General features: G+C 35.2%; 2 protein-coding genes across 6 annotated transcripts in view; both read right to left on the minus strand.

Moving 5' to 3' along the window:
• sash1b (SAM and SH3 domain containing 1b) overlaps nucleotides 1–17,876 on the minus strand; it is an 84,500-nt gene extending 66,624 nt beyond the window's left edge. The window contains exons 1-2 of the mRNA XM_042773531.1: nucleotides 17,458–17,876; nucleotides 16,728–17,336 (exon numbers count right to left, since the gene is read on the minus strand). Coding sequence (XP_042629465.1) covers nucleotides 16,728–17,219 — 492 coding nt within the window. The 5' untranslated portion in view covers nucleotides 17,220–17,336; nucleotides 17,458–17,876. The remainder of the gene's footprint in view (nucleotides 1–16,727; nucleotides 17,337–17,457) is intronic.
• A 4,140-nt stretch (nucleotides 17,877–22,016) lies between these two features.
• The window catches only part of stxbp5b (syntaxin binding protein 5b (tomosyn)), a 35,754-nt gene continuing 32,716 nt past the window's right edge, over nucleotides 22,017–25,054 (minus strand). For all 5 annotated transcript variants that reach the window (XM_042773536.1, XM_042773535.1, XM_042773534.1 and 2 more), the window contains 4 exons: nucleotides 24,847–25,012; nucleotides 24,629–24,740; nucleotides 24,263–24,483; nucleotides 22,017–23,188 (listed from right to left, as the gene is read on the minus strand). In XM_042773536.1, coding sequence (XP_042629470.1) covers nucleotides 23,147–23,188; nucleotides 24,263–24,483; nucleotides 24,629–24,740; nucleotides 24,847–25,012 — 541 coding nt within the window. In that variant the 3' untranslated portion in view covers nucleotides 22,017–23,146. The remainder of the gene's footprint in view (nucleotides 23,189–24,262; nucleotides 24,484–24,628; nucleotides 24,741–24,846; nucleotides 25,013–25,054) is intronic.

Genomic DNA, 25,054 nt, shown 5'->3' on the forward strand with positions numbered 1-25,054 from the left:
AAGCAACACGGTTTTGCACTTTTCATTAGATTACTTAAATAAAAAAAAAAGAGGGCAAAATATATAATTTTGTAAATATTTTATTTTGACCTAGTTTCGCACTTTTTAGTAGTGTTCTTGCAAACAAATGAACAAACGAACAAAACTTACTTTTATGTTACAAACTGAGCTGGGATTAAAAAAATAAATAAATAAAATAAAATATTAAACATAACAGAACAGCCTTTATTCTGAAATTATTTTTATTCATCATCTAAATAGCCATTTATAAACAATCAGGTCTAAAATGAATTATAAACATGATGATAAAGTATTCATTAAAAAAACAGCATAAAACTACTGACTATATGGTATTTTAAAGTATAAAATATAATTTAGTTCATTGTGAAATATCAAAATAAACACGAATAAGTGGTTTAGAGACTGAGATTGGTACAAATGTTGTGACGTTAAGTGGAAAACTAAACTATGGCTCATACCATCTCTTTACAGCCTCATAAAGTGTTCACAATACTGTCTTGAAAAGGTCATACATTAGCCCAAAAAATCAATGTCTCTATGGAGAACGTGCATGGGATTTTAACTTCCAGATTCCAAATACAGCTCTCTATAAAACTCCTGATACATGATGAAATATTAGCCTGTCGCTCATGCTGCTTATCAAAAAGAGTGGAAGTTGTGGCCTAGTGGTTAGAGAGTTTGACTCCTAACCCTAAGGTTGTGGGTTTAAGTCTCGGGCCGGCAAAACCACGACTGAGGTGCCCTTTGAGCAAGGCACCCGAACCCCCAACTGCTCCCCGGGCGCCGCAGCATAAATGATACCCACTGCTCCGGGTGTGTGTTCACGGTTTGTGTGTGTTCACGGTTTGTGTGTGTTCACGGTTTGTGTGTGTGCACTTTGGATGGGTTAAATGCAGAACATGAATTCTGAGTATGGGTCACCATACTTGGCTGTATGTCACTTCACACTTCACAATAAAGCACAATTTATCAAACAACTTCCACATTGCTATCGTTTATTCTTTGAGAACTGCAACAGATACAGATGCACAACTTTTCTTTAACCTGTATCTTCGCATGGTCTGCGGTCTCAAGAGACAAAATGTACATGAAAAGCACATTGCAGCTCCACACTGCCCATGTTCTACAAGCAACATTTCAAGGTACATGTCAAGAAATGTGACAAAATGAGGACAAAGAAGAGGGAATATCTCTTCTTAGATCTGAACGCAAGAACAAGCTGTTCGTTTCTTTCAGTGTGTGTGTGTGTGTTTGGAGGTGAACAGAGGACAGGTGGTGGACTATGAGTGCTGTGAGTTGAGTAGAGGTGCGAGACAGACCCGTATGCCCGCCAGACGGCTCAATTTTCCCATCTTGAGATCCCATTTGGGAATTTGATTGCACAAGGAACGTGTGTCTACTAGGACTGAGAATCAGGTTCCATCTTTCAAAGAAGACTAGCTGCAACTGATTCATGAAGGAAGTGTTGCATTTTTGTTTTTAAATTCTGAGAATGCAAAATGTATTTTAGGGTTAGCATGTAATCATTTTAATTAGTTTTAGATAAAAACAATCAATCAATGATCGATCAATCAGCACACAGCAAAAAGTCATTTTCTTCCGCAATATTTTTGTCTTGTTTTCCAGTAAAATATCCAAACATTTTTGAATCAAGAAACAATATTAAATTAAAATGACATATTCTGTTTGATTTCTGAGACATTTATCAAAATTACATGATTTATTATGCTTGAAACAAGAAAGGATACCTGCCAATGGGACAAGAAAAATAAACTTAATTCAACAAGAAAACATTTATTTTTCTTAGTTATTAAGAAAAATGTATTTTGTGTCATTTTGCCTCACAAGTAAAAGTTTCTTGAAAATATTTGTATTGCAAAACAAGACAAAAAAATCAATTATTTTTCTTAATTTCTTTTTTTAATTGTTTGTTATTATATTCATTTTAATGCATTTATCATATCTTATATCATTTTACATATCAAATAAAATGTAATTTACTTGATTTAGAAGTTAAAACTTAATTTCAGTTAATTTGTTTTGGAAAACAAGACAAAATACTAAGGGAAAACAAATTAACTTTTCTTAATTTCTTATTTTAATATTTAATATTTTAATCATAATATATTTACTTTGTCTTGTGTCATTTTGACTCACAAGTAAAATTTTCTTGACTTAAAAATGTTTAGATATTTGTAAAAATACTAAGCAAAATTCAAAGCAAAAACAAAATTTGAAAACAAGTTTATTTTTCCAAATTTCTTCATTTTTTATTATTTTAATATTAATTTATTCATTTTACCTTACGTCATTTTGCATCTCAAGAAATGCATCTTAATTTAGATGTGCTTAGATATTAGTATTGAAAACAATACAAGTTTTTGCAGTGTAAGGTTTATTAATCGACTGCAATCTGGCCATTTTGACCAGTTTTGTTCAATAATGTGCTTGGTTTGGTGATCAACCCACTAAACCAGAGGACTGCTATTGGAAAACAAACCTTTTCTCTCTTCACATTTCTCATTTGCAATTGTATTATGTGCACACTGCATTACATCAACCATCAGTCGTCCTAGTTTTCAGACCAGTTAACATTGGTTCTCCACTAAAAATAACAATAGATCCAGGCATGTCCTTATTTAGATTCCAAGACAGCACATCTATTATAACTCAAACAGTTTAGAGGAGCAGCTCATCTTATGGAAAATTCCTTGTGCCAAGAAACAGGTCTCAACGGGACGGTCATGCCATGTGCCTGTCCCACATCTGAAGGAAGTATTCTGTCCGTCCCATCAAGAGAAACTGTGGCACATTCGGCCCGCCTTCCAGCAAAATCATACAGACACCCCGGGCATTTGAGTTGTCATGGTAACATCGCCTAACCAGCAGGACTGAAGCATATGAGCCGACTAAGACATGCAAGCACACATCCCCCCGAAACAAAAGTGCACAGACGCAGGACCGGTTCAGCTCACCTCTCCACTGATCCCTCAGAGAGTGAGGGGTGTGAGGGAGAAGTGTCGGACAAAGCCGATGACTTTCTCTCCTTCAAGCCTCCGCAGCGCTAAATCGAAGCAGAGGTGTGAGAGTGCAAACGTTCACTGCAGATGCAGCGCTAATCCATTAAAAACAGAACCTCCAACAGATCAAAAACCAGCACAGAGCATCACATTACATGCTTGTAACTGCCAGAGACGCACTAATAGAGAATTCTCATATGATATTCATTGGTATTGCATTGAATTCTGGTTCCGATTACATGAATGCACTGAAGAAACTGTGAATGGAAGCATCTTTGATAACAATAACGTCACAGTAAAAATATCTTCCGAAGTTCATTTCATGCAACATGTTTACAGACAACAAATAAGGACTAAAAGATGTCTCATATATTTGTTATTCATGCTAATCACATTCAAGAACCAAATCTCGACTCCCAACCTGCAATAGCCAATATTTATTCACATTCATGTGCAGATAGCCTATATGACGGACAATTTTAGAAATTGAAACAATTTTGCATACTTTTCATTCTGAACACAAGCAAAATTGTTGTTCCACAGTAAATATATAACTATGTTTTTCCAGAGAAATTGGCCATTACAACTTTATAATAAAAATTATAGATAACTGTTTAGTAGGCCTACTTCTAAAAATAAGCATAAAAAAACTAAAATGAATAAGCCTTGATGCTGGCTACCTTTTCTTTGTGCAATAAAATCAATGCACTAAATAATATGACAAAGATGTATCTGAGTTTGTATGATTTTAAGTTTAAAAAATTAAAACCATAAAAAAAAACTTTTGGTTCTTGAAATTAAAGAAATGTTAAGGCCAAGGCAACATTTAGTTTAGTTATTCTTATTGTTTAACTAAAACTACTAAAACATAAAAAATAAAAATTAATAAGCAAAAACAACATACTATATAGCTAAAACTTTGACTAAAATTTAAATAAAAATAGAAAATTAAAACAAATATATAAAAAAAAAATATAAAAAAAATATAATATTGCCTCAATGATACTAAAATAAACTTGTTTATGATAAAACTGGTTTATCAATATAGTCCATTACTAAGGCTGTTTTTATAGGATACTGCCATCAAAAACAAGTGACTCTTTCAGAAATACTGCACTCGTGGAAACAAGCATTTATCTAAGTACTACTCTGAGAGTAAATCTTTAAATACTACAGCTCAAGCTGTTCTCTGAAACCAAGGCAGACATTATTCTTCCATGAAGAATGGGGGTCAGACCTGGCATGAGCTTTACATCTCTCAAACGACCGTCTGAAAAGACACACACAGCTGTCAGCTGTGAGGAACCGAGGGGCCGCGGGCCCCATTCACAGATGAGCTTCTGCTGGACACCTCCTGACTGACAGCGCTCGCTGCTCTCCAGAGGAGCTGAAACTACGGGCCGATCGTTTTCTCTGAAAGACACCGGTACTGTACAGAAGAGAGAGCGCTCTGTTGTTTTGGAAGTGGCAGCGGGGACTTGTCCAATCAGAGGGTTTTGTATGACAGGACACTTCCCTGGGGCCCCGGCTCTTGGAGACAAAGGAAAATATTTACATGTGAATTCAGCGGAAAAGTACATTACGGTTGTCTGTTCCATCACACGCGCGTTTTGCTGCGGACTATCGAGTGTAAAATGAACACTGACTGATATCCCACTGAACAAAATGAGCCTCGGATGTGGAAGAAAAGATGAATATTGCACATTTCATTTAGCACCTGTAGCAGCTCCCAAAAGAAGCGGGAAGAGATTTGACACCTGGAATATAAAGAAAATGGCAACGAAATGGGATGCCAAATGCACTGGGTTCCTAGATCCAAAAAAAACTACATTAAAAAGATGAAACCAACCAAACATGACTCAAGAAAAGGCTTGTTTCATTAAATAAATTACTTGTTTAAATAAGATGTAAACCCAGAATCTTTTTAAATCACAATTTATTATAATATGTTTTAATATACATGGCAATTTGATATATGAAAAAAAATCATTGAATCTCCAGCTAAAATATCACGATATACCATTATCATTATACTAGATTATTACAATTTTCAAATAAATAAAAATTTGTTAAAAATGTCAAATAAATTAATTCATTAGTTTTTCCAAAAACAAATAATTTTACCAGCTCCCAAAAAACCTGAAATATAAAGAAAATGACAGTGAAATTGGATGCTAAAAGCTTTGGGTTTCTATAGACCCAAAAAGCAACAACAAAAAGATGAAACTAACCAAACATTAGAAAAAGCTCATTTTAAGAAAGAAATAGGTTGTTAAACTCGCAATCAGGTGAGAGCTGTACACCCAATTTTTTTTTTTTTTAATCATTTCATTTTTTTAATTTCTTAAAATGTATCACAATATAGTTATTTTTGCTTGGAATTTAACAAAGTTTATATATAAATGCAAATTAAATACAAATTAAAAATAAACATAAATAAACATAATGCAATAGAATTAAATAAAACTATTTTATTTATTTATATGCACTTGACAGGCTTAACACTGCATTGGTTCAAGTTACACATTTTATCAATTCATGCATTCCCTGAGAACCAAACCAATGCTCCAATGTTTCAGCCTCATATATTTCATGTTTTCCATGATGAAATATATCAAGCATTAATGTACATACAAATAACAATAAACAAGGAGGCCATGAATTAGAAAGACCCTGATACAAAAATTCACTACAATGTTCACTATTGCAATCACTACAATTCACTACAATTTTGCTTAGCAGTTCCATCAGGTTATTATGAAGCATTATGAAAACTCTCGAGTCTCTAACGAAAGCCGTTTTGGTGTGATTTTAAGAGCGCTGAAGTGGATGGATCTGTCAGTAGATTAACTCTTGACTCTTTGTTAGAGATGTGCTGGACATCCACTGCGTCTGACCGCCGTCTGCCAGCGGAAGCCACAGTCACAGATAACTAGCAGCTTTCACCCGAGCGGAAAGGATGTGATAGTCCTCAAAATAACAACATATTATTATGATCTTCCACTCTGCTATAATGATCACTGTGACTTACAAATGACAAACTGTCAAAATCAGATTAGTTTATAGTGATTCTATCCTGATTCAATCCCAAGTATTAAATGTGTTATTTTTTAAAAGCAATTAAACTATGATATTTACACAAAATATTCTAAAAACAAACATTTTGCAATAGCAAAAAATGCCCATTAATTGTGCACAGAAAGAGCAGGGACATCAATTTAAAAAATGCAAAAATGGTCCATTTTGATTTCACAATGTCTTGAAACATGTTTTTTTGTGTGTAGCACAACTCTACGGACGTTTGAGGGTCATTAAACAGAGACTCTTGTGTTGAAGAGCTCTTCTGAGCAGCCAGTAACATCACGACGCACAGCTGTGTTTGTTCGGCTAAAGTGTGCATTAAAGAGGATCTCCATCCCGCCTGTCTGCTCACAGAAACCTAAAACAGATGCTGAACACGGAGCAAAATGCCCGGTCTCTGAACAATTAACCACCAAACATCCATACATTAGAACTGATGGTGTGTGTTAAAGAGTGATTCAAACTCTAAAATCTAAACATGCCAATGATTGAAAAAGAAAAGAAATATATGAGAGATGCAATCATTGTTGTACAAAATAACATTAGAGTTACATCAGTGTTTGGAAACAATCAAATCAATTCACACACACTAGAACTGGCCAGTATGACCATATACAAATGGCATAATGCCATAAACTTCATATTAATGATTTATCCAAATAGAAACAGCACATGGTTATTTAATATATTTAAACATTTATTTTTTTGAACAAAGAAAAACTATTGTGACGTATATCGTAACCATGATACTAAATTTAGTTAAAAAAAAATAAAAATTGTTACAAAATTACAAAGAAACTAATTCATTCATTAGTTTATCAAAAATAATTACCATAATTTTCAATATATAAAAAGGTTTTCATTGAATTTTCATTCAAAAACTATATTATGAAATATACCATTTAACTTTAATACCGAATTATTTAGTTAAAAAAAAAAAAAAGACAGACAGACAGATAATTAAACCAATAAAGAATTATCACTACATGGTTATTTAAATGTAAAAATGTTTTTACCGAATTTCCAGCAAAAAAACTATATCATGATATACTTTAAACAAATGATAAATAAAGTAGTTAATTAATCAGTTTACAAAGTTTCAAAAGAATGACCACTAAATTAACATAAAAATGTTTTTATTGAATTTTGAAAAAAAAAAGGATATATACTGTTACCTTTACACTAAATTATTCATAAAGTAATTAATTTGTTAATTTAACCAAAAAGAATAACATGGTTATTTAATATACAAAAATGAATTCACTGAATTTCAAGCAAACAACTATTATTATTATTATAATTATTATTATCATACATTGTTGATGTGATACTAAATTACTCATACAGTGACATAATATTTTGGTCCTGAGGGATATTAATATGAACTGGCTTGTTATTGTAACACACTGAACTGTCATATTTCGATTAAACACATTTGGCTGTTAGGTCACTTACAGTACAACAATCCTTTAATACAGTAACTGTTCGTGCCTGTTCAAAGCATCCGTGCATAAAGACAGAGGCCAACGGCTACAAATTGATTGTGCAGTGGAGCAGACAATCAAAAGGACAGCCACCATCAAAAAGCACATCCCAGTTTCCCAGAATGCCATTGGACCTGTTACATCCGTCAAAGATGGTCCATCAACATTGATTTGATGCGGAGTATTTCCTACAAACCTAGTCTACAGGGTTTACTCTACTCCAGTGATGTTATGAAGACTGCACACACGTGCTTTCTATTTTTGCTCATAATTGTAGTACTTGGCTATTGAACCCGAGCCGTTTCCATAGCAGACCTTTGCAAAAACTGTTTATTTGCAGCAAACATGCAGTTAATATATCATAAAAAGACAACAATTTGATGCATTTGTAATGACAATGCAACAAAGCGATAAGACGGCACTCATTTTTAAGGCAATATGAATATCAGAAAACACTGTAAAGCTAAGCAGATTTTATGCAAATGTGCAATGAAGTGAAGATTTCTAATAGGAAAGCGAAAAGTGGAGGTCATCTGATCCACCATCACAAACCAAATGTCTATTTGAGACTGAGTTTAGCAACCATACAAGAAAAATTTACTAGCTTCTGCTTCATGCCATCCCAAGACTGAAGAAAAACAGCACTATAAATCCAATCAGACTTCTAAGTAGGTTTTAAGCGCTGCTGCTGTTGTTGTCAGGCCATAAGTTCATGTGAAATAACGCTCATATTGGGTGGTAATCCTTCAAAATCCAGTAATCTTTAAGTGTTCGGGTCACAGCTGTGAGGTGGATTCACCCCTCACCCTCGGGTCACACAGAGATCACAGCGCACTTCCATCCAGAGAGCCAAGAAAATTCATTTATCTGAGCTCAGAAATGGAGGCGTTACGTGCCAAAATGCAGTACTATTGGTTAGGGATTTTTAAAAAGAAACTTACATGCAAAATCCTCTCAAAAGAGCTCTGAAGTCCCTCTATAGAGTTTCTGTCAGACTTATTCAGAAAACACATCTCTGATGCCCTCTTCGCTGCCAGCCTGCTCTCTGGTTCAGTTTAAAACTGACAGGAGAACAGATTCACTCTGATTTAAAAACAGCAAACTCAAAGTATGAGTCCAAAACATGATGTAGTTTGTCCTGAAACGACGGGCCAGTCAAAGAAACTTCTAAAATGTCTCTGCGCCCGCTGCCAGACAGAAACCTGAGAGAAATGTCTGAAATCACAAAAACCCTTTGCTCAGATCTAATGAAAGGTCAGCGGTGACTCATACTATGCTTTCCAGAATTCTGCCCTTTACAGTTTGTGCCTGAATCTTTTATGAAACATTATCCAGCAGAGAATCAGTGTGCTTCTGTTCTCTCTGTCCTCAGAAAACACATATCTGCATGGAAGTTAGGTCTTCATTAGACATTATTTGTGAAAAAAATCATTTCACAATGAAAGTTCTACTCACCCGGTGTTGTTTGAAAGCCTTGGAAATGTTTTTGGAACCCAAAATAAGCCAAGCAAGTTGCATTTTCACATACAATTAAAGTAACCGGGGCTGACAAGCTCCAAAATGCCACTTTCTATGAAGAACTGAATGCAAACCATATTCAATGAAAACTGACAAAATAAAGAGTAGATGATGACTGATGAGGAATTTCCATTTTTGCCTGAATTATCCATCAGAAACAGAGCTGAAAGATCAGTAATTATGCAAGTCTTAAATCTGAATTCAGCTGTTAAAATAAGTGTTTCAATGTAAAAAGTATCTTTTATATTTAAAAATTTACAGACAACTTGAATATTTGACTTGAATTATGTTTAATCCATAAAAGTTATTCTAAATTTAACACTAAATGTTAAGCTGTGATAACTAATTGCAACTATCTTTTTTGTACATTGATATTAAATGACTTAGTTTTCTAATAAAATACCATAATGTGAATAATTATCAGTGTAATGTTATGAAAAATAAATAAATAAATAAATAAATAAATAAAGTTGATTATTTTACAACTCCTAACTCACTAAATTTGAAGTTGTGCCAACTAACTGCAACATTTTATTTATTTATTTATTTTTTTTGTTTTTTTTGTTTTGTTTTAAAAAGTACAATCAATGCTGACTTGGTTTACTTCAGTAAAGAAACTATTTTAAAAACAACAACAACAACAACAATAATAATAATAATAATAATAATTTTTATTATTATTATTATTATTATTATTATTAATGTTTATTGTTTTATAACATTTTTAATAACCTATCCTGACATAAATAAAAAGAAAGGCTAAACTGGATAAAATAAAGTCCAGCTCTATTTTTTCCTAACTCAACATCCTGTTTGAAAACAAGTGTCATTGCTGACGCAAAATATGTTGTGACCTTAAACTAATTTGTCTGGCAGTAAAAACTAATTTAAATATGTAAAACTGTCAGCAAATATTTTACGGCAGGAAAATTGATGCCTTAAAACAGTTTTTAAGTCCCAGTGAGAGGCATTTCCTAATACAACTCACATATGATGAAGAAAAGTGATTCAGCAAAAGCCCAGCATGAAAAAAAGAGATCTGAAAAGCCAAAACAACAAAGTTCCAAAATACAGCTTAACCAGATTAGAGGCTTTGCCAGAAAATATAGTTTCAACAATAGTCCATCAGGCAAAACAGCTCATCTCAAAAAGCCGGAAGATTCGTAGAAACATTTATATCTGAAGAGTTACATACTGAAGTTTAAAACTAAAGGTTAAAGGTTAGTTCAACCTGAGCACAGCATAGTTGCATAAAGGCATGAAACACTCACAGTTTTTTAAAAGAGTGCCATGTAGAATAAAAATCAGGACGCTGCTTCCTAATGTAAAGAGACAGACTCCTGAGTCATTAATGAAGCCAGAAAGAATATGAAATTGATGCCTGATCTCTCTTGCCACATGCCACAAGGACCCGCTCACCCTGACCAGACACGATTCATGCGTTGTGACACACGCTTCACTTACACAAGCTTTTTTGGAAAGACACCAGTTTGAGAATGACACCAATTTCTATCTGAGCATACACCCTCATCCATTCATAATACAGGTCAGACAGAATACGAGCTGCACTTAATATCAAGTTCCCACTGCCAAGACTTATCCAAACAGACTAAACGGTGGCTGGATGTCCGGACAGTGATTACTCAATTTCCGGTGACATGACTAGGTACAATGTCAACGGACAACTTTGTAGAACGTCATTGCTGTAATTAATCAACAACTGGCAGGACCAATCTCTTTTCAATATTATTTTTTTTAATTTTCTTTTATAATTAATTTTTGGCTGAAATATAAAATGTCAACTAGATGTGATCATTACCTGACTAGCAATGTGTGTTTATGCTGATATATACAGGTCCTTCTCAAAAAATTAGCATATTGTGAAAAAGTTCATTATTTTCCATAATGTAATGATAAAAATTAAACTTTCATATATTTTAGATTCATTGCACACCAACCGAAATATTTCAGGTCTTTTATTGTTTTAATACTGGTGATTTTGGCATGCAGCTCATGAAAACCCAAAATTCCTATCTCAAAAAATTAGCATATCATGAAAAGGTTCTCTAAACGAGCTATTAACCTAATCATCTGAATCAACTAATTAACTCTAAACACCTGCAAAAGATTCCTGAGGCTTTTAAAAACTCCCACCCTGGTTCATTGCTCAAAACCGCAATCATGGGTAAGACTGCCGACCTGACTGCTGTCCAGAAGGCCATCATTGACACCCTCAAGCGAGAGGGTAAGACACAGAAAGAAATTTCTGAACGAATAGGCTGTTCCCAGAGTGCTGTATCAAGGCACCTCAGTGGGAAGTCTGTGGGAAAGTGTGGCAAAAAAACGCTGCACAACGAGAAGAGGTGACCGGACCCTGAGGAAGATTGTGGAGAAGGACCGATTCCAGACCTTGGGGGACCTGCGGAAGCAGTGGACTGAGTCTGGAGTAGAAACATCCAGAGCCACCGTGCACAGGCGTGTGCTTTTGAACCAGAAACAGCGGCAGAAGCGCCTGACCTGGGCTACAGAGAAGCAGCACTGGACTGTTGCTCAGTGGTCCAAAGTACTTTTTTCGGATGAAAGCAAATTTTGCATGTCATTCGGAAATCAAGGTGCCAGAGTCTGGAGGAAAGACTGGGGGAGAAGGAAATGCCAAAATGCCTGAAGTCCAGTGTCAAGTTACCCACAGTCAGTGATGGTCTGGGGTGCCATGTCAGCTGCTGGTGTTGGTCCACTGTGTTTTATCAAGGGCAGGGTCAATGCAGCTAGCTATCAGGAGATTTTGGGAGCACTTCATGCTTCCATCTGCTGAAAAGCTTTATGGAGATGAAGATTTCGTTTTTCAGCATGACCTGGCACCTGCTCACAGTGCCAAAACCACTGGTAAATGGTTTACTGACCATGGTATTGCTGTGCTCAATTGGCCTGCCAACTCTCCTGACCTGAACCCCATAGAGAATCTGTGGGATATTGTGAAGAGAAAGTTGAGAGACGCAAGACCCAACACTCTGGATGAGCTTAAGGCCCGCTATCGAAGCATCCTGTGCCTCCATAACACCTCAGCAGTGCCACAGGCTGATTGCCTCCATGCCACGCCGCATTGAAGCAGTCATTTCTGCAAAAGGATTCCCGACCAAGTATTGAGTGCATAACTGAACATAATTATTTGAAGGTTGACTTTTTTTGTATTAAAAACACTTTTCTTTTATTGGTCGGATGAAATATGCTAATTTTTTGAGATAGGAATTTTGGGTTTTCATGAGCTGTATGCCAAAAATCATCAGTAGTTAAAAAACAATAAAAGACCTGAAATATTTCAGTTGTGTGCAATGAATCTAAAATATATGAAAGTTTAATTTTTTTCATTATTTACATTATGGAAAATAATGAACTTTTTCATAATATGCTAATTTTTTGAGAAGGACCTGTATATATATATATATATATATATATATATATAAACAGTTTGTCTTTTCAAATCTTCTATCGCGTGTGATTATATTTATAGAGTTGGCTCATCTGGTTTATGTTTTGCGCTTCAGAAATTTAATAGAATTTCTGGTAAGGGAACATAATAAGCACCGGTGCACTGTGGGATTTTTCAGGGAGTGAACGTTCCAGTGCACTGGAAGCATTTCACGATTGAGACAACCCTTAAAACGGCCGACTCCCTGATCAGTGCCCTGACTGCTGAACTAGGGAGCTGACTGGGACACACCCCAGGTCTTCTGAATGATGCAACTGTTTTTTAAGGCCTTGCTTACTGACATCTTCACCATAGCTCTCAAATTGCAACAGCATTCTGCATGACAAATTACATTACGAAGTGTTTCATTTTGACCTGCAGCACAAAACTCAGCGGAGTCATTGGAAATGTTGGTTAACCTAGAGTCACGAACATGCCTGCACAGTTTTGACACTCTAAGGTGTTGTGGGAAATGAGTATGTGCATTGCAAAAGTCATTTGTATCGACACATTTTTTAAATTTCGGTACCGACGTTGGTACTTTTGACAACACTATATACTGTAAACTTGACAGATGCTTTTATCTGAAGAAATATGGACTGTGTTGAAGACGTCCATTTTTATCAGTTCAAGCATGCAAGTTTCACTGGGAATTAAACCCATGACCATGATCTTGGCCTGGCTAGCCTCATGTATACACAAAATAATTTAGGGTCATTCCATGTCAACTGAGCAAGAGGTCCCTAGCTCACATTTTTGAATTATCTGCAAGAATATTATTTTATGAAATATAACAGCGGTTTGCACAACTAGGGTAAGTAAATCATTTTGGGGTGAACTATTCCTTTAAACTGCAGTTCTCCAGCCCAAATTCCTCTCAGTCCATGGATACGTTTGGGAAAAAACCTGGAAAACCACAAATACATGTTTAAATCAAGCTCACTCAAGCACACTTTGTTGTTAGTTGCAGCACAAATGCATCTCAATTTGCAAGACAATTTGGGAGGCAGTGGTTCACATACCGTGAAACCAAGGAAGCAAGTGAAAACATTTGAAAAGTGGGCCAGTCTTTACAAATGCAAATGACAGTAATGATAATGAGGACTTTGGCATTGCATGAGACATTAAATGGCTCTCTAAACTCAAAGCGCAGTGAAGCCATCTGTCACCAGAGACTCGACGCTGATAAATGCGCTGATAAGACGGCATAATGGAAACACGACTCGGACAAGAACAAAAGCAGCGGTGGAGTCCAGTGACAGCTCACGACAGAGGCATGACAAGCGCTCAGAGAGCCGCACTGCTTCAGGTGGATACGCCGCTGAACGGAGCGGTGCTTAATGAGACCCTGTCTGCTCATGAAGACTGTTTATTATCTATGCTGATATGACAAGGAAAAAATATGCATTACAATAAAAGACCGAGAGGGACTCAATTTATTTAAAAATGTGTAACCTTTATATTGATCTATAAATGTCATTTAAATTTAAAATGCAGAACTCTACGGAAGAAAAACTGTATTTTTTATTATATATACACCGATATCAGGAGGAAAAAATATACATTACAATAAAAGATGGAGAGGGACTTAATTAACATAATAAAAAATGCGTTACCTTTATATTTAACTATAAATGTAATTTATGATTAAACTGAGGAACTCCATGGCAAAAAAAAATAAAATAAAATATGCATTACAGTAAAAAACTGAGAGGGACTTAATTTATTTAAAAATGTGCAACTTTTATATTAAACTATAAATTTGATTTATATTTAAAATGTGGAACTCTATGGTAGAAATACTGCAACAATTTTTTTTTTTATTATATATACTGATGTAAAGAGCAAAAATTATGCATTACAATAAAAGATGGAGATGGAATACATTAATATATTAAAAATGTGTTACCATTCTATTTAATTATAAATGTTACTTATAATGTGGAACGCTATGGCAAAATAATAATAAAAAAAAATCTTAATCAGTATTTTTCCAGTAAAAACATCACAGTTGTGTACAATAAAAAGACTATCTTTTAAATAATATATACTGTTTTTTTTATTATTGTAAGCATAAACATCAATACATTTTGTTAGAATTATCTTTAAAATAAGAAAGAAAAAAAATAACAATTTGCTAAGTGTAAAAAGTTGAAGATACATTTTAATATGCACTTTTACTTTTTAAATGAATATATCTTGTTTTAATAATGTTCAGATATGTTTACTGAAAAAAAAAATATATGTGAATGTCTGAAACGATCAAACATTATATTCACAACTTTCATTTTCTCATCCTTAATTTGTTTATTTTTTTAATTGTTTTAAACATAAACATTACTAAACTGTGGTAGAATTATCTTTAAAATAAGAATTGCCAATAGAGTACAAAATTAACTGAGGATACATTTTAATATGCAGTTTGACTTTTCAAATGAATATACAGTTTTATTGATGTTCAGATATTTTTACTGGAAAACAAGACAAACATATATTGTAAATGTTTGAAATGATCAAACATCTGCGCTGCTGTAAAAGCACTAGTTTGTGCTTCATATAGTTTAATCAGTCATTGCAAAATAAATTCATTTGAATGAATCACTGAAACTAAACTATTATAAAGAGTTATGTTGCCCTAATCGCTTCTCAAGATCCAAAACATCACTTCCATAATTCAAATTCTGAATCTGATCATGTAAAAAGAGACAAGTGCAATTGCAAATATACTTATAGAAATGTTTATGAAACGTTGCACTTTCATTACATTAGCCTTCCCATTATTTAGAAGCTCCTGAGCTTTGGATGATGCTCAGTGGAGATAATTGTACAATATATCACTCTATTAATAGCATTCAGTGTAGTTAATGGATTACAGTTCTTGTTCTCCAGGTTATCGATTAGAGCCAAGACTCGCCCGCTCTCAAAGCCCCAGAGTGCACTAATAAATAACAACTTCAATTAAGGTTGTCTAATACTTCAAGGTCTCTAGCTGGATAAAATCATCTGACTTGGAAAGCATCAAGCATGCCGCAGCATGGAACTACAATACTATTCTAAACCAACAAGACATCAGTTTATGATAAGAACACAGTAAGATACCTACCATGTTGACTGTGCTGCCACTCTAAATAACTGCTTGCTTGGCTACTTGTACGCAATACTGACGGACCAATATATGAGAGGCAGAATGATTATACAGGCAATATTTGGACTATAATTTGGAGATTATAAGCACTGGCCAATGAAAGAAATAGTTCATCCAAAAAATTTAAATGTACTCACCCTCAGGCCATTCAAGATGTAAATGAGTTTGTTTCTACATCAGAACAGATTTGGAGAAATGTAGCATTGCTTCACTTGCTCACCAATGGATGCTGTGCAGTGAATGGGTGCCGTCAGAACGAGAGTCCAAACAGCTGATAAAAACATCACAATAACCCACACAACTTCAGTCTATTTGTTAGTAACAAATCCATCAAGACATTTAATGAACTTTAAACAACTGTTTTCACTTGTGAACAGTGCTGTGCATATTAATCTTCTGATTGAGTTGAGATAAGTTATTTTTTTTACTGGAGAAAGCATTATTATGGATAAAGGATGTGTATTTTCACCAGAAGCAATGGTTAGAAGTTAAAAACAACTTAAGGATGGATTTGTTTCTTACAAACACGCAGCTTTTGGCTTCACAAGACGTTAACTGATGGACTGGAGTGGTGTGGATTATTGTGACTCTCATTCTGATGGCACCCATTCACTCCAGAGCATCCATTGGTGAGCAAGTGATGCAATGCTACATTTCTCCAAATCTGTTCCCATGAAGAAACAAACTCATCTTCATCTTAGATGACCCGAGAGTGATGCAATGAAACTAAAGCATTGGCCATTAAAAGAAAACCTTGTCTTGGTCGACCACCAATGCACAAGTAAATATAATAATGAATGACATTTACAAGAGACATTTTTTGCAGGCACAACCTTTCTTGGATCTTAATTACTTCAAAAACAAGACTAAACACACACCAGCTGGGTAATTTTCAAGCTAATGGGTATCCTTTGGAAGCAGGAAAACAAAGAGATGTTGCAAACGTTTTTAGGTGATGTGACAGTAACAATAATGGTGTAAAGGTTACTCACTTTATACGAGTAGGGCATTTTGCTTAGGTCAATTCCATCCTTCACCAGCTTATCCCTTATCATTATCTTCAGCTTGAGTTTAGGATACACCACCTGCTCCCTGTGGTTCTCTACAGCTTTGATGTCATTGGAGAGTCCAATCCTGGGCCTGTCCCGAGTAGAGCTGACCCAAGACTTGGTGCATTTCTGTTTGCAGTCACTAATTTGAGGGCATGTGCCATGTGGAATGGGTTCAAGGGTGAAATACAGTCCCGGTGCCACCTTCTTGTCTTCATCTCGGAGTCTCTCCACGGCCCGGAGAACCTTTTCCCGGTGATGTGGGGTGAAGACGCCGATGGCATCCAGGTCAGGGTCTCCTATCTGTTTGCACACCTCCAGGTCATCATAACCATTGTCAACAAATGACTCCACATACTGACATAGCTGGAGGGTTTTCAGCCACTCGTAGACAATAGTGGGTCCGTTGTCCATCGTTCCCAAATCAGAGGACATACCCAAAGTCCATTCCCAAGTGCATAAGATAGCCTACATTCCTCACATCTTAAGTGCTATAAATATCAACACTGGCAGTCCATCAACAGTAAGCAAGACTTTCCAGTGCTGAATTCACTAATGAAAGGCAGAAAAGGACGAGTGTTACATAGCTAAGCATATGAAGGAATACTAAATCTTAAATAATTTTGTTTTCAGTGCAAACATGTGAACAAAGTTTAAAGTGCATCATATTTACCTTAATACTTTAATAACCTGTCGTGTCATATCGAATCTGAAATGATACAAGGTTCAGCATATGATAATCCCCTAGTAAAAGTGTATCTTTCGTCACATATCCAGTCTCGCAGCGTGTAAGTTTCCTCTTTAATCCTCACAGCATCAGACCGTCACAGGACGCCAGCCGCTTGTATCCAGTGTCGCTTTCTTCCGCGGCTCGGTTTATTTTCCATTGATCCGATCCTTAAATAAACAGGGGAACAGGAATACAAAGAAGATGCAGCTTCTGCTGTGCTGCGAACCAGACAGACTGAGCGAGTCTAAGTAATTCAACTGAGCGCCAGACGCCAAATTGAAGTTTCCCTGCCCTTCATTCTGATGCGCTTTCGTGGCTGCTGTTTGATTTTAGAGTCCCCTGCAGGCCTTATGAGGAACTGCAGCGCTGTTTGTCTGCAGTCATTACCACAGAGGTGGAAGTTTAAATGACTAAAAAACAAAAAAAGATTTTTTTTTAATGGCTTTTTTTCTTTTTAATTTGTAAGGCATTCTAAGTCGCCCAAATCACCTAATATTAAAGAACACACATGCACAATTATTATTATTATTTGCAGTTTTAGCTGCAATTTACACACAAATTATATTGTTTAAAAATACCTTGTCTATAAATAGTAAATTTGGACTCGGATAAATAAAAATAAGGGTTATGGTGACAATTTTGTAGAGAGAAATAGCATAATTGTTATTACATAATTGTTAAATCAATGATTAATTGATATTTAATGTTAGCTTTAAATAAATTCTGACACTTGTTTGCTTTGATTAGGCATATTATATATATTTATTTTTATATTATTTATTTAACATTTTTATAGACACCTAATTAGAGCGTAGAGGTGATATAAATGCAATGTTTCTGGTTTCTATTCATATTATACATTTATTTCATATATCTGTTTATTTAATATAGCTATCTAAAAGGTCAAATAAGAACTGGAAACATTGCATAAATAACGTTACATATTATATACTGATCCTTTCATAATAAAATTATAAATCTAATTTGTAAAATCAGTGATTTATTGCTATATAAAACCTTCAATGCAACTCTCTCTGCTTTGATTAGGCTTCTATTAAAACATATATTATGTATATTATAGAAACATATATTTTTGTAAATTTATATATATGTGTGTGTGTGTGCATATGGTTTTTATACAGATTATACATTTACTTTCTATTTTATATTTATTTTAAATGGCAAAAAGGTTATTATTTCTTTCGAATTGAGAGTTCAAGTTGTAAAACCGTGACATCTAGTGGCCAAAGTATGCAAAAGAAAAAAAAGTGTGGAATCAAAACGGCTGTAAATAAATCTTTGTTACATTTATTTTCCATTGCACAGTTATGTCTATAAACATGTTTTCTTAACTGTTGGGTGGCAGCAGATAAAGACAAACATTCATGTGAAAGTCTGAATAATAAAACTGTACAATAAGTCGGCTGTGATGAGAAAGCCTGCAACCCCACAAAGAATCATTCCCAAAACCAACCCTTTTCAAGAGTTTTTTTTTTTTTTTTTAATGGAGTACAGCTATGATGTTCAGGGAAACTCAAATAACAATGAAGTGAGTATACTATCAGAAAAAAAAATGATAAAAAAAATCTCGCTTTCATAATAATCAATAAAAGAGAGTAAATACTTGTGATTTGTTCCTTTATAAACATCTGACTAGCAGGATTAAAGAAAAAGAGCCAAAATATAATGTAGATGGATGTTTCAAGTTTGTAAACACGATATCATGCTGCCTTTTGTGCAAGAGAAATCAGAGGATGAACAGTACACGGAGATGGCCAGTGATTTCAGAGATTCTTCAGGTCGACTTTCCCTCTACAACTGACCATCAAGCAGATGACTCACCAGAAAATGTTTCATGTTTCAGAGATAATATATACACAACCCATTCATCTCAAAATGCGCCCTTTCTTTTCAAACAATATAAGTATCCATTTGTAAAGTAAAGGTAAATTTTATATATATATATATATATATATACTTCAAATGTATAAATATATATATCATTACACTGGCAATAAGGACAAATCTGAGAGTGTGAGCCACATTTACACCAGCATCTGTCTAATTTTGGTCCTTTTTAAAGAAACAAAATGTCCAAAATAAAGAACAATGCCAACTACAAAAAATATTGATAATAAAATGAAGCATATAATGCAAAAACCACACAACTGCTCCTAGAAAATAAAAATATATGAAGCAGAGAAGCTGGATTAGATTTTTGGTCAACATTGAAAATTGTAATTTTGGTAGGTATTTACACAAACACCATGGCAACACAAAGGAGTAGTTTGCTATATATATATATATGTGTGTGTGTGTGTGTGTGTGTGTGTGGAGATGCCATGAGATTTTAAATTGTAAGGAACATCCTCTCCTCCCAGTGAGATCAACTTTCACAGCAAAGCAACTCTTTGGAGTCTAGTCAGATCATGGCCACTGTATATTCAGTAACTTTGACTGCATCAGCACTCTCAAGTTTGTCTTCGAGAATATTAATATTTACAACATTTGGCAGCAATGTGACGAACAAAAAACAAAAACAAAAAAAACTAAGAAAAAATAACAGAAAAGCCTTCATGGAATAGTTCACCCAAAAATTAAAAAAATTCACACATCCTCAGTCTATCCAAGACGTAGAGGACTTTGTTTCTTCATTGGAACGGATTTGGAGAAATTTTGCATTACATCACCTGTTCAACAATGGATCCTCTGCAGTGAATGGGTGCCGTCAGAATGAGAGTCCAAACAGCTGATAAAAACATCACAGTAATCCACACCACTCCAGTCCATCAGTTAAAACAAATCCATCCTTCTGGCTAAAATATGAGTCTGTAATTTTCGCTTTTTCTAGTTAAAAAAACAAAACAAAAACCCTGTCTCATCTGATTCAGGAGAGAAATATGCACAGATCAAGCAGATCAAGTGAAAGTTCAGAACAGTTCTAAACAAATATATCAGTGGAATTTGATGGAAGAGGACAACAGGGGATGGAGTTTTTAACTAGAGGAAGTGTTATTACGGATTAGGGACTCATATTTTGACTCGAAGTGATGGTTTATAGTTAAAATGCTTTAAAGATGCATTTGTTTCTTAAAAACATGCAACTTTTTGCTTCACAAGACATTAACTGATGGACTGGAGTGGTGTGGATTACTTGTGGATTATTGTGATGATTTTATCAGCTGTTTGGACTCTCATTCTGACGGCACCCATTCACTGCAGAGCATCCACTGGTGAGCAAGTGATGCGATGACACATTCCTCCAAATCTGTTCCCATGAAGAAATAAACTCATCTACATCTAGGATGGCTTGAGGATGAGTGCACTTTCATTTTTGGGAGAACTAATTCTTATATATGTCTGATAGAAAAATAACAAGCGTGAACAGATTTGACAGATGCTCCTAATTTTAAACACAAATAGCAGCAATATCTTGAACCTCATAAATAAGAAAACACACTTAAAGAAAACATCTCAACATATGCTTTCAAATATATTGTATCTTTAGTTTATATAAACGTGAGCACACACATATTCTTGCATACATGTATGTTCACAAACACATGTATACGCACACAAGTCGAGGTTAGCATATGTTCACGGGTCGCAAAGCAAAGGCAGAAGGTAACGCCCTCTGGATGACACATCTGAGGGCTGCTGATCGAGAGTATGGAGTTGCATTGAACATTTAGTGGTCACCTCCACTGCAGCAACAAACACAGAGATAGATATATTCACCTCTCTGTGAGGATGACAAACTCATGCATTAGTCCATCCGAAAAAGCTTGTTAGAAAAAACAGAATTGAACTTCAGATGAGGAAGTCACCTGGTACTGTACCGAGTCTCGCATAAGCCTTGAGATTTTCATTTATCATGGGAAATGAGGAGGAGGAGGAACTGTTTTGCATATGAAGTATCAGTACTCTCGGCACATTCCACCGGTGTCCCTCATATCTGGAGAGCGGACGGGTTTCTGACATGTCAATCATCACAAGGCACATAATCAAGATCATGCCTCACACTTCTCAACTCTCACTCGCACTCCTTCATGACAAAAATAACCTGACCAAAATAACCAAAAATAATTTACGCATTACAGATCTCTGTTTGTAGATAACCAGCACAACTCAGCAGTTATTCACCTGGGTGACATCTTTTAAATACACGTCTGGGTCATATTTCACCCAAAAAAATCTGACAAAATAGAAATGATAGTTTGTTTACAGAAACTGAAAGCTATGTTTTGCACTGTAATTAATTAGGCACATTTTTATTCTGTAATGCAAAAAAAGTAATTTTTTTCTTAATTTACCAAAAAGTTAATGTGTGTGTTTTGATTATTTTTATTTTTTTTTTGTAATGAAAAAGTATATTTTTATTTATTTTTATTTTTATATATATATATATATATATATATATATATATATATATATATGTATATGTGTGTGTGTGTTTGTGTGTGTTCATTTAAATTGATAAATATTTATATATCATGGTAGTATTTGTACTTTTGAAATTTAAATAAATGATTTTGATATTGGTGTTAAATATGAGCCAGACATTTTTTTTTTCTTGAGATTCACCAACACAAATATATATATATTTATATATATTTAAAATGAACATCTTTCTCCAGTGTCAACACAGCGTATAGAGTACATCAAAGTCAGAGCTCTTCCGTAAAAGCTCTTTTGAGACCTGATCAGTGTAAACCAATACGTCCTTTAGACGAAACAACAAAATGATGCATGATCAGATCAGCTTCGCTGCCCAGGCCTGTCTCCAATTTCAAATGGCAAAATAATCACATGATATGTGGTAAATACAGCAACTTCCAGCCCTTTAGAGGTGAAATTAAATGGTACTTCATTGAACTTTATGTAAGACAATCTGGCCTTTTCCACAGCTAACATGATTACTAGGTGAATCTCATGAAATCTAGTTATGCTTCAACCTAAAATCAAAATCAATGTAATATTTCGCTTAAAGAACACACCTGCCTCCTAAAAATAGGTTTTCTTTATGCAAAATATTGATTTTGGGGTGAAACATTACTAAGATGAGATTCATCCCAATTCCAAAAACAAGAAAAATAACTAATTTCCTAAATTATATCACTAGACATGCAACCTATTCTTGCTCTAGTGACAGATTATCAGAAGCATTAAGCTTGGCAATGCTGCAGATGTTAGACCTTCTTTTGTCAGCTCTATGTCCTTCTGACCCATTTCATTCATTTCCCAAAATGTCCTTTCTGTAGTTTCTTTGCAGACAGAATGGCAGTGAAAATGACAGCATGGCAGATGAAGGTATAAGACAGGGGGCAGCACCGGTGAAGGGCCTCCTCTCGCAGGACAAGATCCACAGCTTTGTTTTCAGGAGAGGGAACTCAACTGCCTCTGAGAAGGGAAGGAAATCCCACCCTGATGCGTTTCTCCTGTCCTGTTCCTTCCCCTCCTGTCTCCTCTGTCCCTCCGCAGCTCGAGGTAATGCCACGTGACGTTGTGCTGAGCGAGAGTGGCAGTCTCTGGACATCACAGAAAGAGAAAGATACAGGAAGATACAGGAAGAGAAGGAAGAGACGGAGGAGAGATGATGGATCTGCGGTCTTGATAGGAAGGTGTGCTGACCTCAGAGCTGGTACCATTTCTTGTCCTTGCATTTCAGCATTATCTGGGGAAGAAAGATGGATTACTTTCTATGAAAATTATTCGACATAAATATCATTGTTTGACAAAGAATACATCTTAAAGAATGCATCTCAAAAGCTAAAGAGCTTCCTACCTAGACAGCAATTTTTGTACATCAACACCAATGAAAAGTCCTGATTCTCAACCAAATATTAGTCCCACCAGGATTTCACAGGATTTTTTTCAGATTTTTGTGGCCTAAAATTACTGAATTTTCTGAAGCTTTTCACAACAATTACAGCAATATATGTGCCATTTTTTATTTTTGCAATGAAAAAAAAAACATATATATATAATTATAATATACTATACATTTTAAAAATGTTATAAATTATTATTTCATGTTTTTACAATTTAACAGTTATATCATTGTGTATTGCGATTGCCTTTTTAAAAACAGACGTACAATAGATTATCGGTGATTGTATTCACTCAAAATATTTAAAAAGTGCATTTACTGTATAATAATGTACTTATTTAAATCAAATCTACTGGCTTAATCAAGCATTATGGGGACTAGCAAATATTTGCTTCCATATACATTGTATTCAGCAGTACCTACAGTAATTTAATAATCAATGACACCATTATAAATAATTATTTCATGGATCACTCACACAGCAGTGTCTCTCTTGCACCTTTTGGAAGCGAACGGGTTGAAAAGACAATATACTTCTAAAATATACATAATCTATATAATATAAAATACGATATCAAATACTTTCTTACCCAGAATTTCTGGCTTGTTTTCCAGTAAAAATATCTGAACATTCTTAAGTCAAGATTTAGTTAAACAAAATGACTGGAGTTATTTCAGAAAATAAGACTTAATACCTTAAGCCATTTCCCATCTCAAGTAAATATATCTTCATTTAAGAATGCTGATATTTGAACTGGAAAACAAGACAAAAATACTGAGTACAAAAAGTCATTGTATGCAGCGTACGACTGCATTCAATTCTGTGATCGCAGAATCTTAGAGGGACTGAAATGTGCTCACTAAGTTTTGAAACTATAAAAAGCAGCAGTCGTGGTGATTTGCAAGAGATCATCTCACATCATGCGCGTGTTTAGAGAAGGAGTCTGCGCTGGCCATCATGGCTGCTGTCCTCTCCTCCAGCTCGCCTAGTTTCTGTCCTCTCTCGTCCAGAGCTATCCTCGCCCGTGCCAGTTCTCCCACCACACCGGACGCAGCCCCCTTCATGCCCTCCATACCACCTGGACCCGGTATGTGCTGCGCCAGGCTGCGTGAGGCCTTACCAGCAGCCACCTCTCCGACTGTAGGTGAGAACAAAAATGAGGGGTATAACTCCATGTCAGTATACATTTTTCAAGCAAGTACAAGTTCTAAATAACACATAAGACATAATTTCTGATCGCTTATACTATTTAAGTCATTTAAGAAAAACATATTAGCACTTACACAGGTCCTCTCTGTCTAAGGACTGAGCCCCGCCTCCAAATAAGCCCTTGAAGAAGCCTCGGTTTGGAGCCTCTGGTGTCTCCACTGGAGTAAACAGCTCTCCAAGCATCTCCTGCAAAAATGAGCACCTCAGAATAAATGCCAAAATATTTCAAGGTCAAAATTAAAATTTTGCCAAAATGCAACAAGTTTGCAGGAATGATAAAATACAATATGACCTGCAGGTTATCATAGGTTTCCTGGCTATAGGTGATTCTTTGGATCTCAGTGGGCGATGTGAGGTACAGGGCTTGGCCTTGGTTTGAGAAACAGAAGGTTCTGGCTATCCTCATGTCCGTCAGGGGAAGGTAGTTTACATCCAGCAGTGGCCGCAGGCTGGGCAAACTGAAAACAGATGGTTTATAGACTTACGAGTTAAAAAAACAG

The sequence above is a fragment of the Cyprinus carpio genome, chromosome A17 (assembly GCF_018340385.1).
Source record: "Cyprinus carpio isolate SPL01 chromosome A17, ASM1834038v1, whole genome shotgun sequence".
NCBI classification, from domain to species: Eukaryota; Metazoa; Chordata; class Actinopteri; order Cypriniformes; family Cyprinidae; genus Cyprinus; species Cyprinus carpio.